The sequence below is a fragment of the Haliotis cracherodii genome, unplaced genomic scaffold, assembly GCF_022045235.1.
Source record: "Haliotis cracherodii isolate W230 unplaced genomic scaffold, xgHalCrac1.p SCAF_5, whole genome shotgun sequence".
Taxonomy (NCBI): domain Eukaryota; kingdom Metazoa; phylum Mollusca; class Gastropoda; order Lepetellida; family Haliotidae; genus Haliotis; species Haliotis cracherodii.
In genome coordinates, this window is record NW_027266308.1 from 19492159 (window position 1) to 19504789 (window position 12631).

The 12631-nt window shown below is 41.3% G+C and overlaps 1 protein-coding gene and 1 pseudogene across 6 annotated transcripts in view; one reads left to right on the top strand and one right to left on the bottom strand.

Annotated features, from left to right (window-relative positions):
• Nucleotides 1-6246, bottom strand: part of LOC139442690 (centrosomal protein of 128 kDa-like) — an 84135-nt gene extending 77889 nt beyond the window's left edge. For 4 of the 6 annotated variants that reach the window (XM_071223566.1, XM_071223567.1, XM_071223568.1 and 1 more), the window contains exons 1-2: nt 5618-5804; nt 3638-3955 (exon numbers count right to left, since the gene is read on the bottom strand). In XM_071223566.1, the coding sequence (XP_071079667.1) occupies nt 3638-3772 (135 nt within the window). In that variant the 5' untranslated portion in view covers nt 3773-3955; nt 5618-5804. Of the gene's footprint in view, nt 1-3637; nt 3956-5617; nt 5805-6135 lie in introns of those variants that run through there. The other 2 variants (XM_071223565.1, XM_071223569.1) reach the window with 2 other exon arrangements.
• Nucleotides 6247-7039: 793 nt separating this feature from the next.
• Nucleotides 7040-10898, top strand: LOC139443574 (uncharacterized; annotated as a pseudogene).
• Nucleotides 10899-12631: the final 1733 nt, after the last annotated feature.

The window sequence follows — 12631 nt, forward strand, 5'->3', positions numbered from 1 at the left end:
AATGACTACAACCAAGTCATCACTTGGTTGCAATCACTTTAAAATCAGATGTTAGTTCTGATATTCTGAACGACTGTTCAAGCTGTACTACTGAATCTGTCAAAGTCATCGTTTACCTCTCGCTTCGGGATGAACATTTGAATAGACTTTGCATAGCCCATGGGATGTACTGTCACACAATATAGGCCATCTATTAGACAATCCATAAGGTTCTTTGTTCCAGTTTTCACATTTTGAATTGTGAAGTTATTTTTCAAAGCGTCATCTTGAATGGAAGTCGGCAATTTGAAAGTAGTGCCATAAAGATCAAGAAAGGTGATTTCTGATTGGCTACCATCGATTCCTTCTAAATCATTTCATTGATCGGTCAAAGGTTGTTCTGACATGACCGGTAATGGGATGTCCTCAGATCTTTGATTAGCGGTAGCGAGAACTAAGATCTGATTTTAATGAGATTTCACATGATTGTAGACATTACAGCTCCATAAAGGTGTAGGAACCTACAGCAAAATGTCGCTATAAGAGGCTGTTATCCATAAGGTTTTCTGTATGTTTCATCATGCTCATTTATTTGATTTTTTTCTTCCATTTCATCCTTCCAAATACCATGTACACTAGACTGTCAAATTCATAAGTTTAATTATTTCATATTCAATCTGGCAAACAGATGCCATGGCTTTGAAAGAAATAAGCAAACCATGTTAAAGGTCTACTTGACTTGTGTTGGAAGTGACATAAGGTGACAGACTCCTTGGTTCAGCGAGGCATGATGGGCATACGAGGGGCGTTCAATAAGTTTTGCAACTTGGGCATTTGTGGGCAAATGTCAACTTGTGGCAGGTGTGACACTAGTCATAACATCAGGTTGACATGTGTCATAACAAGTTCCAGACACAACAATAAGTTTTATGTGATGGCTTCATTCACCTAAGGGTGGTCACAATCATGGATTCTCTCAAACATGAACAACGCGCTGTCATAAGGTTCCTTACATGCTACAGTTCACAAGTCGAGAATTGCACAGGCCGCCATATGTGAATGTGGATTCAAACATTTAAATCACCCACTCCACAGCCCAGACTTAGCCCCCAGTGACTATTTCCTGTTCCGAAAAATGAAATCTACCCTACGTGGACGACACTTCCAAGATGACGAGGACATAAAGGCTGCCACAGAAGTGTGGTTAGAGGGCCAATCTGCGGATTTCTATAAAAGTGGTATTAAAAGCTTGAAGGACAAATGGAATAAGTGTATTGAGGTGAATGGAGATTGTATTGAAAAATAAAAGTGCAAAAGATATTCTGCGACTTGGTCTTATATTGAAGTTGCAAAACTTATTGAACACTCCTCGTACCTTGGAGAACACACACAGCAATATCTTGGAACAGTGTGCCATTTCTTGCAGACATTGGTATATAACATAGATGTAGGGATGGAGAGTCTATAATTTTCCTAGGAATTATGTAATAATATTCTTAACAGAACTGAGCATGGGTGAACAGGCTTTCTTTTACCAAAGAAAGGTCTGACTCAAGTATGTTGTAATTAGAAGCCTAAAGGACACCAGAGGTCTGTTAGTGTAATAAGAGGTGGTGCTGGTACTTTTGCAGCCATAAAATTCACCTGATAATATCATTACATTCACAGCACAAAATGTCACTTCATAAATATATTGTGACTTACTCATGACATACTCATGAGAAAAACAAATGTGGTCAATCTATCAAAAAGAAATATCCAACAATTTTTAAAAAGTGATTTCAGTTGCAGAAAAAGTGCAACATGACATTTGCCAATTCCTTATGGTGAAACTGAGACATAGGAAAGAAAGAGTTATCACCCTTTATATGAATTGAAATGTGAACTCCTCCAACTGACAATGGAGGACAACAACAGGTGCTGAGAGCGAACTACTACACATGCATCAAAGACATTCCCACAGACTTTCATGTTTCAAAAGTAAGCATAGACATGCACCTATTTCAGATAAAACCCTCCATTTTTAACAAAAGCTTTGATGAAAATAAAATCTTAAAGTTTTTCAGTTACAGTACTTCAAACAACCATGACAACCACAGATGGAACTGACTGGAGCCAAGGGGATGGTAAACCCATAAATGACTGACTCAACCATGATAGAGAATTGACTGTATCAGAAATGGATGCTAAACTCATTAATGAATGACTCATTCATGATAACCACAGGGTTGACTGAAGTGGACATTCAACCCATAAATGACAGATTGTAAGGTCATTTTGACAATGGGTGTGAACTTGTGTATAGAGTTGAAACAAACACTTATGTGAAGGGGAATGTCAAAGTAACTCTCCATTCCTTCAAAATAATGAAGCAGAGGCCCCGCAGGCGCTGAGGCCCACTACTTTTAAGGTATGGAGAGTTACAAGGATATTCCCCAACTTGAAACCCATCCCTACATTTACACTTTGACAAAATGTTCTCTTGTGGAAATGCATATAAAAAATAAACCAGAACTCTTTGTAGTCTGTATTTATACTGTGTTTGTCGCCCTTGTGTGATGCATGAGGAATGTGTTCTCTGTTGCTGCTGCACATGCATCAAGCTCCGTCGCAAGCTGATATTTACAATGCATGGTACACCATGTAGACAGCTCTTCATAATTTCATGGGGTCCTAAACTAGTATTTTATCAATCGCTTGCACATTATCACTATATATGCTGATGGGCATGATAAGAGATATAGAGTCCCGAACAAGGATATATCTTTATATGTTTACCTGAAGGTTTATCTAATTGCTATAAATATGAACATTGCTACAGGTAACCTGCTCTAACACAACATTATATACATATGCATATTATTTTTCGGCTTTTAATCATTATTCAAAATTATGAAATTATTTAACAGTTAATGTCACACTATACATTCTTGTGTCACTGAGGCTGAGGTCGACAAATACACATCTTCAAATCAAATGATGCGGGTTCGAACCCCGCTGGCGACACGTTTTCCTACAAAATTTGAAATTATTCATTTATCAAAAGAATAATATATTTCCAAATGCAAATTAACTGAAATTTTGGTTCAAGATAATGTATAATTGACAAACAACTCTCCATTCCTGACAAACAATGGAGCATTTAACAATAGATAGACGTCACAGATATGTTTTTAATTTTCAATCTTGTTTTCTCCACAATCCACTTAAAAAATAGAGTTGGGGATCATCAATATTTTGGGAGATATTATAATGAAATTGTGTACTCATTCTTCACTACAAACACAATATCCTCCAAAATATTCATGACTTTTTTTGTTCACTATTTAATAACGATTTTCAGTCATTATGGATATTTACAATTGTCACTGATGACAATCCAACATCACAAAGATGTCAACTTGTACACATGAAATATTATTGATACCTGTGAGATTTCATGTGTACAAGTTCTTTATTGTTTGGATACTTCTTGCCCCTTTATCAGGGGAATAACTTGTAAGTATATGCGAGTTAATAAGTTGACTTGTAATCCTGGCAGAATCCTTTTCAACATTAATATGGTCTTTACAAAAGGCACTCTGCTTCTCATACCTTTGTTTTCATCTATGACACTATTCATGCAAAGAGCTCTCCTCACACTGCTTAGCCACCTCACCTGCAGATTGGCAGTGAGCTCCTGCACCCGGGGATCCGTGTCGCCCATGTCATGGGGGTGGCGCCTCTGCCTGCTGGAGGGGAGATAATACTCATCACTCTCACTGGAGAAATATGTACCACCACCAGCCATCATTCACAAGAACAAGTGCAGGAAAACAACAGAGTGAGCAGGTGGTCAACACAGTGCAGGACTCAACACGACAGTTTCAGCTGACATCTTCCTCACTGTAAGACACTGTGCTCAGGGGGTGACTAAACTACACCTCACTCCCAATAAGGTGCTTTCATGCAACAGAGATCATTGGACAAGTCAGTCCTGAAAAACACAACACAATATTTCACAACATTAATCTTTCAATTTGTTTAATTAACATTCAATAAAGCATGATGACTTTCTCAGTTCTGGTTACCCTAACAAGTATTTCTTTCTTCACACAACGTTAAATCGTGATTTACAGGTGTACTTTTTGAATATATTCACGATGCAAGCAAAACAAATTATCTGCATGAAAAAAGGATTTGATGAGGTTTTCATTATAGATCACATGTACCAATGAGAAAGAATAATCAGAAATGATGATGCCATATCTTCTTTTTAGAAAGACTGTCTCCATGGTCTAGTGGTAGAGCATCTGTCCGGAGAGGTGAAGGTTTGGGGTTCAATGCACATCACACCACTAAACGTTAAAAGATGGCATTTGTTGTTACCCTGCCTGGCATTCAGCATTTAGGGGTTTAAACAAGGACTGGTTGGCTCACTATACTGTGTCTGAGTGGGGTATTCATGTTAAACTGTGCCATGGTATCTCAGTGGGCTATCATTCAAAATCGGCATTAGTCTGGACTAGCGCACGCACACACACACCAAAAATAATATTGATTGCAATGTTAAACCCCATTTCACCTCACATTTGAGAAAAATAATAGTCTGAACCACGATGAATAATAATAATAATAGCTCCTTGAAGATACAACACAAACTCCCTTGTCAGGCGCTAGAAGGTTAACACTCACAATACCATCTCATCCTTCCAGGAACCCAATTGTACAGCTGGGTGAACTAAGGCATATTTCTAACACGTCACTTGCCTAATCAGACACCAGTGTGGGGCAGGACCAAAGTCTAGAAACTCTCGGGAGTCATGCTGCCGAGTGAGTGAATACAGAGTTATGAAACATGTGATTTTTTTTACATAACTTGTACTTCAGTGTTCACAAGTTTGGGCTAACTAATGATGCTTTTATAGTGCAAGGCCACTGAGATACCATGACTCTGTGGATATCCCACTCAGACACAGTTTTCTGACTACGAGCTAACCAGTCCTTGTTTTATCCCCTAAATGACCAGCAACAGGTAGGATAACAGCAAGCACCATATGTTAAACGTTTTTTTGGTATGATGTGTTTGGGAAGTGAAACCCCAGACCTCCCACTTTTTGGCCAGACACACCACCCACTATACCAAAGAGGCTATCTTTGTACTTAAGCAGCATTTGGTAACAGTTGCACATGGGTTTTTTTATACAGTATGTCATTAAAGTTGTTAGCACACATGAAATTTTGTGAACATGGTCACATCGTATGTTACTAAAATACACACATCGACAGACATATATCATACTTCCACCCTTATAAATGAGACACAATTTTATTTAACAAACATTTTTGTTCATAACTTTAACATATTGTTTAACTTAAGACACAATAAAGCTGTCAGGTCCAGGGATAATATGATACATAACATTGATGCAGGATCACATGAACATATTTAACTGTAAGTGTAACATGTGTCTGTAATCTGCATGATCACAGCACATATTAAACCTTCCACAACACAAATCACAGTATTCACCTTTCACAACACAATCCATGCAATATGACACTTATCATGTTACATGATTCAACCAGATACAAACATAAAGGCACACTTACAAACTAAATGTTCTTCTTGTGGCCCAAGAGCCCGCCTGTCACCTACCTGGTCACTCGGACTCCTCAACAAACAAATAGATCCAGCACACAGTCTTTACATTTCACAATATTCCACTAATAGACTTCATGTATATCATATCCTACATCAACATGTTAAATGTACATATCCTCTGACTTTGTCCAGTAACACCAATGACAGTATCCTAGTATTTACAACGTGATCCTGAAGGATAGTTCTAAAAACCGCCGCTCTGCAGCAATTGGTCGGGCAAGTCCGAACATGCTTTGACAAAAGTTCCCGTGTAATTTCACGACAATTCAGCTATAATACAACTACCCCATAGAGTAACAGTGTTGCAATACTTATCCAGCGTGTATGTAATGGCATAGATCTTTTTCTTTTCTTTTCTTTTTGCTATTTTCAAACCAATGTGTTTGATTATTTACGTGTGCAGCCATGCGATGAGGCAGCTGTCATCAACACTGAAAAACAATAGGCCTCCAATACAATCGCTATCGTTTCAGTAACACAAACTAATCAACTAACATCCGCAACACACTCACATGTATGTTTTATTTAGTATAGCGCTATGCAGGTGGCTGTAGTCATATGCTTGTGTACTTGTGCAGAGATAGATAAGCCATAGATGTGTCCGTGCATGTTTACAAGATTGAACTCGGCGCCATTGACCGGAAGTCCAATGGAAATAGAACAATGAATATGATTGGTGGTTCATCCTATCCGGTGTTAGGTATAAAAAGTACACCAATACCATAATATCCCCAAGGCCACAATCATAACATGTTCATGACTTCAGTCTTGTTATATTTTCCTTAATTTGCAGTGTGAAAAACGATGCATGGAATTTTCTGACAAAACACTTCCGGAATATACAAAAGTGCTAACAGTGCTTGCATTTGTTACACTGGTTTCTGTTGAATTGAACACTTATACAAACCGTGTCGACTATAAATTTTAAAAATATCTCCGTTTACTCTTAAACCTGAAAATTGTAAAAACAAATGCACTTTTTTTCGAATTCTACGTTTTTCACAGTAAACTTTAGTTGATTTAAATGTAAAGGTCAATAATGAAATAAACACATTATCAATTAAATAATCATTACGTTTTGAATTCATTGGCCAATTTTTAAAAGAATTTTAGTACGATACACCAAATATATAATACAAACTTAGTGTATATAATCTTTACGTTTTGAATTCATTGGCCAATTTTTAAAAGAATTTTAGTACGATACACCAAATAAATAATACAAACTTAGTGTATGTCGGGCTAATCAGGCTAGCGGCGGAAACCAGCGAAGTGGTGTTTGACGTCACAGAGCCTCGATTGTACACAATCATGACGTCATACTACAATGACGTTTTGGTGACTATGGTTACAAAGTAATCATTCAAGGAGTATCAGTAAACTTATGGTACTAAAGGTGGGATACTAAAGAGAAGGATGCATACAGGTAAGAGGAAGAAACCTGCAGTTTTGAAACAATGCCGATAGTTTGTTTTCATCCTCAATTTTTCAGGAATAAATACTATACGTGTAGTGTTTACAACATAACCCAGCAGAACCGAGGAGGCACCTCACAGGGAAACGAACAATTCATGTCGCTTACATTTGTATGTTGCTATGGTCGATAGTAAGAACTTCCGCCATTTTGGTAATGGATGTGCGCTACCTTCCTCAGTGGGCCCAGCGGTTTCTAAGAATTTTAGACGCCATATTTAGCCGTCCCTCTAAAAAAAACAGTGTTTTTTTGGGGGGGAGGGGGGGGGGGGGGGGGGGGGCAACGGCTTGAAATAAGTGCCTGTGTAATTATTTACCAAGGTTTGTTGAAATGGCACCGATGGATGTCACTGATGAGGTTGTCGCGTATCATTATGGAATTTCTATTTTCTATGCTGATGTCCAATTTTCAGCTATTTTATAGAAGCATCAAACCAGAGACCATACAATATTTTATGGTCTCTGGTCAAACTAACATGACGGATAGGCGTCCAGTAAAATGTCATGTGTAGCAAAACGTCTATCCTATCAATATATTTTCATGATAATTTATCGTTTCCAGCACTGAGACCGAGACTTTCTCAAACCAGCCAGATAGGAGACCGGTACAACCCAGGATCTGCATCTCACCCAGATAGGGACCGGTACAACCCAGGATCTGCATCTCACCCAGATAGGGACCGGTACAACCCAGGATCTGCATCTCACCCAGATAGGGACCGGTACAACCCAGGATCTGCATCTCACCCAGATAGGGACCGGTACAACCCAGGATCTGCATCTCACCCAGATAGGGACCGGTACAACCCGGGATATCCATCCCACCCAGATAGAGACAGTTACAACCAAGGATCTGCACCTCACCCAGATAGAGACCGGTACAAGCCGGGATATGCATCCCACCCAGATAAGGACCGGTACAACCCAGGAGGATCTGCATCCCTCCCAGATAGGGACCGGTACAACTCGGGATCTGCAGCATGTAGCCAACTCGCCCTCCCGCCATCATTCAGGTATCCTGCACAACAACACATGCCTCCACGATGTCACGCCCATCAACATGCCAAGTTTTCTCTTAGAGAAGTAACAGGTGGGGCTGGTCCTGCCACACACCCACACCCACGGACACGCCCAACAGATGCACAAGAGGTGGATCGGGGCACCGAGTCGCCATCTCACTTCAAGCGACACGGCGATGGCTCTCAACTGTACACGTCAAGTGTAAAATCCCAAACACTGCTAAATAATACAGCTGGCATGTACCACCAGTCCCCCTTATGGAGAGGACAATCCAGAGAACCTCAACGGTCTCACTCAATGTACGGTTGCAGATCATCAAGACACAATCAAAGTTCCTCGCTGACCAACCGTTCCAGCAGACAACCACCATTGTCAAAGTCGAATTCTCCTGTATCATCACATCAACAGCCCGCACGCTGTGCCTATATATCCCCAATAAATCACGATCTTTCCCAAGCCGCGACAAATAAATACCCTGACATATCACCTGTTTCCAGTAAAATACTCTTCAACAGCCATAGCCCACCTTCACCCCACTGTGATAGGATCAACCTACACACAACGTATGCCATACCATGTAGGCCCCCAGCCACCCAATATTCACACATCCAGACAAGCTCCCCATGGCTACCCCCGTGTCGTCACACACTGTCGTCACGATTCGATCTCCCTCTCCACCAAAATATGTCCCCTCCCGAACACAGGATTCCACCGCGCCTGAATGTAACACCCCGCGAGCCTGGTGCGGCAACTTCCCTGTATACTTTCAAACCATTCCTGGATGAACCATCGACCCGACCCAGCCCCAAACAACATCCTTGTACATCACCCTCCCGACTCACAAGTCTCTCTGCGTGCGCTGAGGTATCGCCCCCTCAGTCAAGGTTCCCTCGGTTCTCAAGGTCATCCCCGTCACGTCAATGTCTTCATACTCATCCATTGAATGGACCACCATTACGCCCCGAGCTTTCCCCGGGCCCGACTGCTCCCCGGTCTGTGCTGGCTCCATGTCCCAAGCGCTGCTTCACTAACCACTATGGCTACCTCGACTACTGCCCTGTACCCGACCTGCCGAGCTACACGCCTAACTCACTGTGGTGGGAGGAACAAGCTGCTCTGACGTTACGTCGATCTCAAGCCGAGAGGCGACACAGTCGGCCCACGACCACATTGCCAGAGACAGGTAATACTTGTTTTACTGTCGGTTGCAGGGAACGTACGTATAATACAGGTCAATCGTTCACGCAATCCAATATGCTTATACATACACGCTGCCGCAGTCATTTTACGCTAGAATTTCCCTTGTCAGTTCGCATATATACCCTCTGCACCCAAAACACTGACCCAAAGAAATATTTGTTTATGTATATTATATGCAGTGTGGACATGTTCATATCAACCATACCCGCCTAAATCAGGGTTAGAATGTCTTCAGCAATATATGCTTGCTGTAAAAGGCGACTAGGCTTGTCATAAGAGGCGACTAACGGGATCAGGTGGCCAGGCTCGCTGACGTGGTTGATGCATGCCATTGTTACCCAATTGCGTAGATCGATGCTCATGATGTCAATCACTGGATTGTTTGGTCTAGACTCGATTACTTCCAGACGTATAACTGAAATATTGTTGAGTCTGGCGTTAAACAATAAACAAACAAACACATCTTATCAACCATTAACCCCACTGACACCGTAAACACATATTTGACCTGTGTCTATTGAGTAAAGTCAATGAGGCCATATGGCATCATGCCTGTGTAGTCCCTCGCCTGCAGTGCATCGGTTCTGTAACCTACAGGATCTCGACCCGACCGTGACATCCGAACCGGATCTAGTTCCTGTCCAGCCGACGTTTTCTGCGTGCACATGGGTAAGCGTGGCGGTGACGCGCTGCGAGAAGTCGACTGCACTAAGAGGATGAAGCTCACACAGGTATTAAATTCCACGTGTTCCCAACCCGGGGTAAAATTGGTCTTCAGCAACCCATGCTTGCCGTAAAAGGCGACTATGCTTGCCGTAAGGACGACTAACGGGATCGGGTGGTCTGGCTCGCTGACTTGGTTGATGCATGTCATCGTATTCCAATTACGTAGATCGATGCGCAAAATGTCAATCACTTGATTGTTTGGTCTGGATTCGATTATTTACAGACCGTCGTCATATAGCTGGAATATTACTGAGTGCGTCATTGAACAACAATCAACCTCATTTTCCCATTGTCATGCTACATCTTAAAGAAAATAATAACTTCGTGACGGGGTTAACATTAGCATCACATGGAGCTTATATTCTGGGTAGTGTATAAGGTATATCGTTGACATTCACTTACTCAACATATAACCGTGTGCCTATATCTTTACCCAACACTAACCCCTATCACGTAGGAATGCACATGGCCCCATATGGAGGTTGTCGAACAATATCGAGATTATGTATGGTAGGCTACAGTCACTTGTTTATGTTAACTCAAATTGTTTTTCAGAAATCGGCCCCACCTTCATTGCAGAACCAACGGCGGATCAAGGTGCTCAATAAAGCGCTAGGGTTGGCAAGAAGGTAACGATCTTACGCCGTATATATACGCCCTCTTGGGAGTCGTATAACATGTCAACCCGTGTGTGAGAATTTATGCTTATTATATTATTTCAAAAGAGAACTTTTTCAGATTGGTTTCCTTTATTGGCTCAAAAACAAAACATCATTAGTTATTGACATTTCTACATGCTGCTATTTCAGGTCGCCAAAAAAAACCCAGCCAGGCAGTCAAATGTTCCAAGAACTGAAACACGTCCCTGTGAAATCGTCAGCAATGAACAGGAAAGTATGCCTCCGGACTGCTAAAGAAGACATGGCGACATGTACATAGAATGTTTCTGAGTACTGCATGTCACTGCTCCGGATGACTGCGACCATAGACATGTACATAGAATGTTTCTGAGTACTGCATGTCACTGCTCCGGATGACTGCGACCATAGACATGTACATAGAATGTTTCTGAGTACTGCATGTCACTGCTCCCGATGACTGCGACCATAGACATGTACATAGAATGTTTCTGAGTACTGCATGTCACTGCTCCGGATGACTGCGACCATAGACATGTACATAGAATGTTTCTGAGTACTGCATGTCACTGCTCCGGATGACTGCGACCATAGACGTGTACATAGAATGTTTCTGAGTACTGCATGTCACTGCTCCCAGCGGCTGCGCCCACAGACGAGTTTCTTTGTCGTCTTTTGAGTATTAGAGTATTATTGTTTATGAAAATATATATATGGAATGCAAGGTTCCAAGATATTCTTAGATATGTGTTAATTATTTTATTGATTTGACTTTGGATCGGACGGTAGAAACGAACTGTACATGGGACTTAGAGAGAGAGAGAGAGAGGGGGGGGGGGGGGGGTCCTGTTTGTAACAGGCCTCTATGAGAGAGGGAGTGAGATGGCTGTTTAACACTTGGTTGATTACGTATCAACCTACCGGCTTGATGTGGACGTACTGATGCTTCAGGTGCTGCTGGTGTCCAGTAAAACAGCCTTTACCTGGCGGCCTGTAATGTAAATAGTCGTGTCTGGATCAGGCTAACCGGTGACTGAAGCATGGGTTGACATCTAGGTACATTGCTATCAACCAGTTACTGATAGTCCATAGTCCAATTCCATTTAGCCGGCTTTAATAAAATATAGGCTATTTGCATAGGGACACATTCGATCCCGGAATCGCCCAAATAATAACGATACTACTGATATCATGCGAATGGTGGGAGCACACGAATCACTTGTACCAGATAAACATAGGTTGTTTAAATGTCACAGGGAAGTATTTGATCGACACCGGTTCAGATAGGCCGAGAGTGAAAGAGTCACCCTGAAAATATATGCAACTGTGGGTGTGTTCTTTTCATCAAAAACCTACGAAAGACTATTGGAGTCAAAATTGAAATATGTAAAATGTACGAAAGAAAAATTCGTTATTACGGAAAAGTATTTGTTCAAACGAAAATAAATTCGTTATAACTGAAAGAAAGATGAGTCATTACGGGACAAAACGAAAATAAATTTGTTATAACGTAAATATATTACAAGTGATCACTTGCTTAATAACGGTGTTAGAACCTATACCGAAACGCCGCTCTTAATTGTAATAAGGAAGTTGTTCATCCATTAATCTTATCCTTACTTAGTACTCCAACTTCTGTCAAAGAAGTAATGGATCACTGAGGAAGCGCTGCTGAAGTGTGGGGTCCCACAAGGTTCTGTGCTTGGACCAGTATTAGTCACCGTATACACTAAGGAATTAGGTACAGTCATTGATAAGCACTCGATAAGTCACTTCTGTGCTGATGACACGCAGCTCCATGATGTCTGCAGACCCACACCATCAGATGAAAATGCTGCATTGTTGCGACTCGGCGAATGCTGCAGTGATATTAAGTTATGGATGTTTGATTACAAGCTGAAGCTTAATGACAGTAAAACCGAAAGTCTATTTGTTGGTCCAAAAGGCCTAA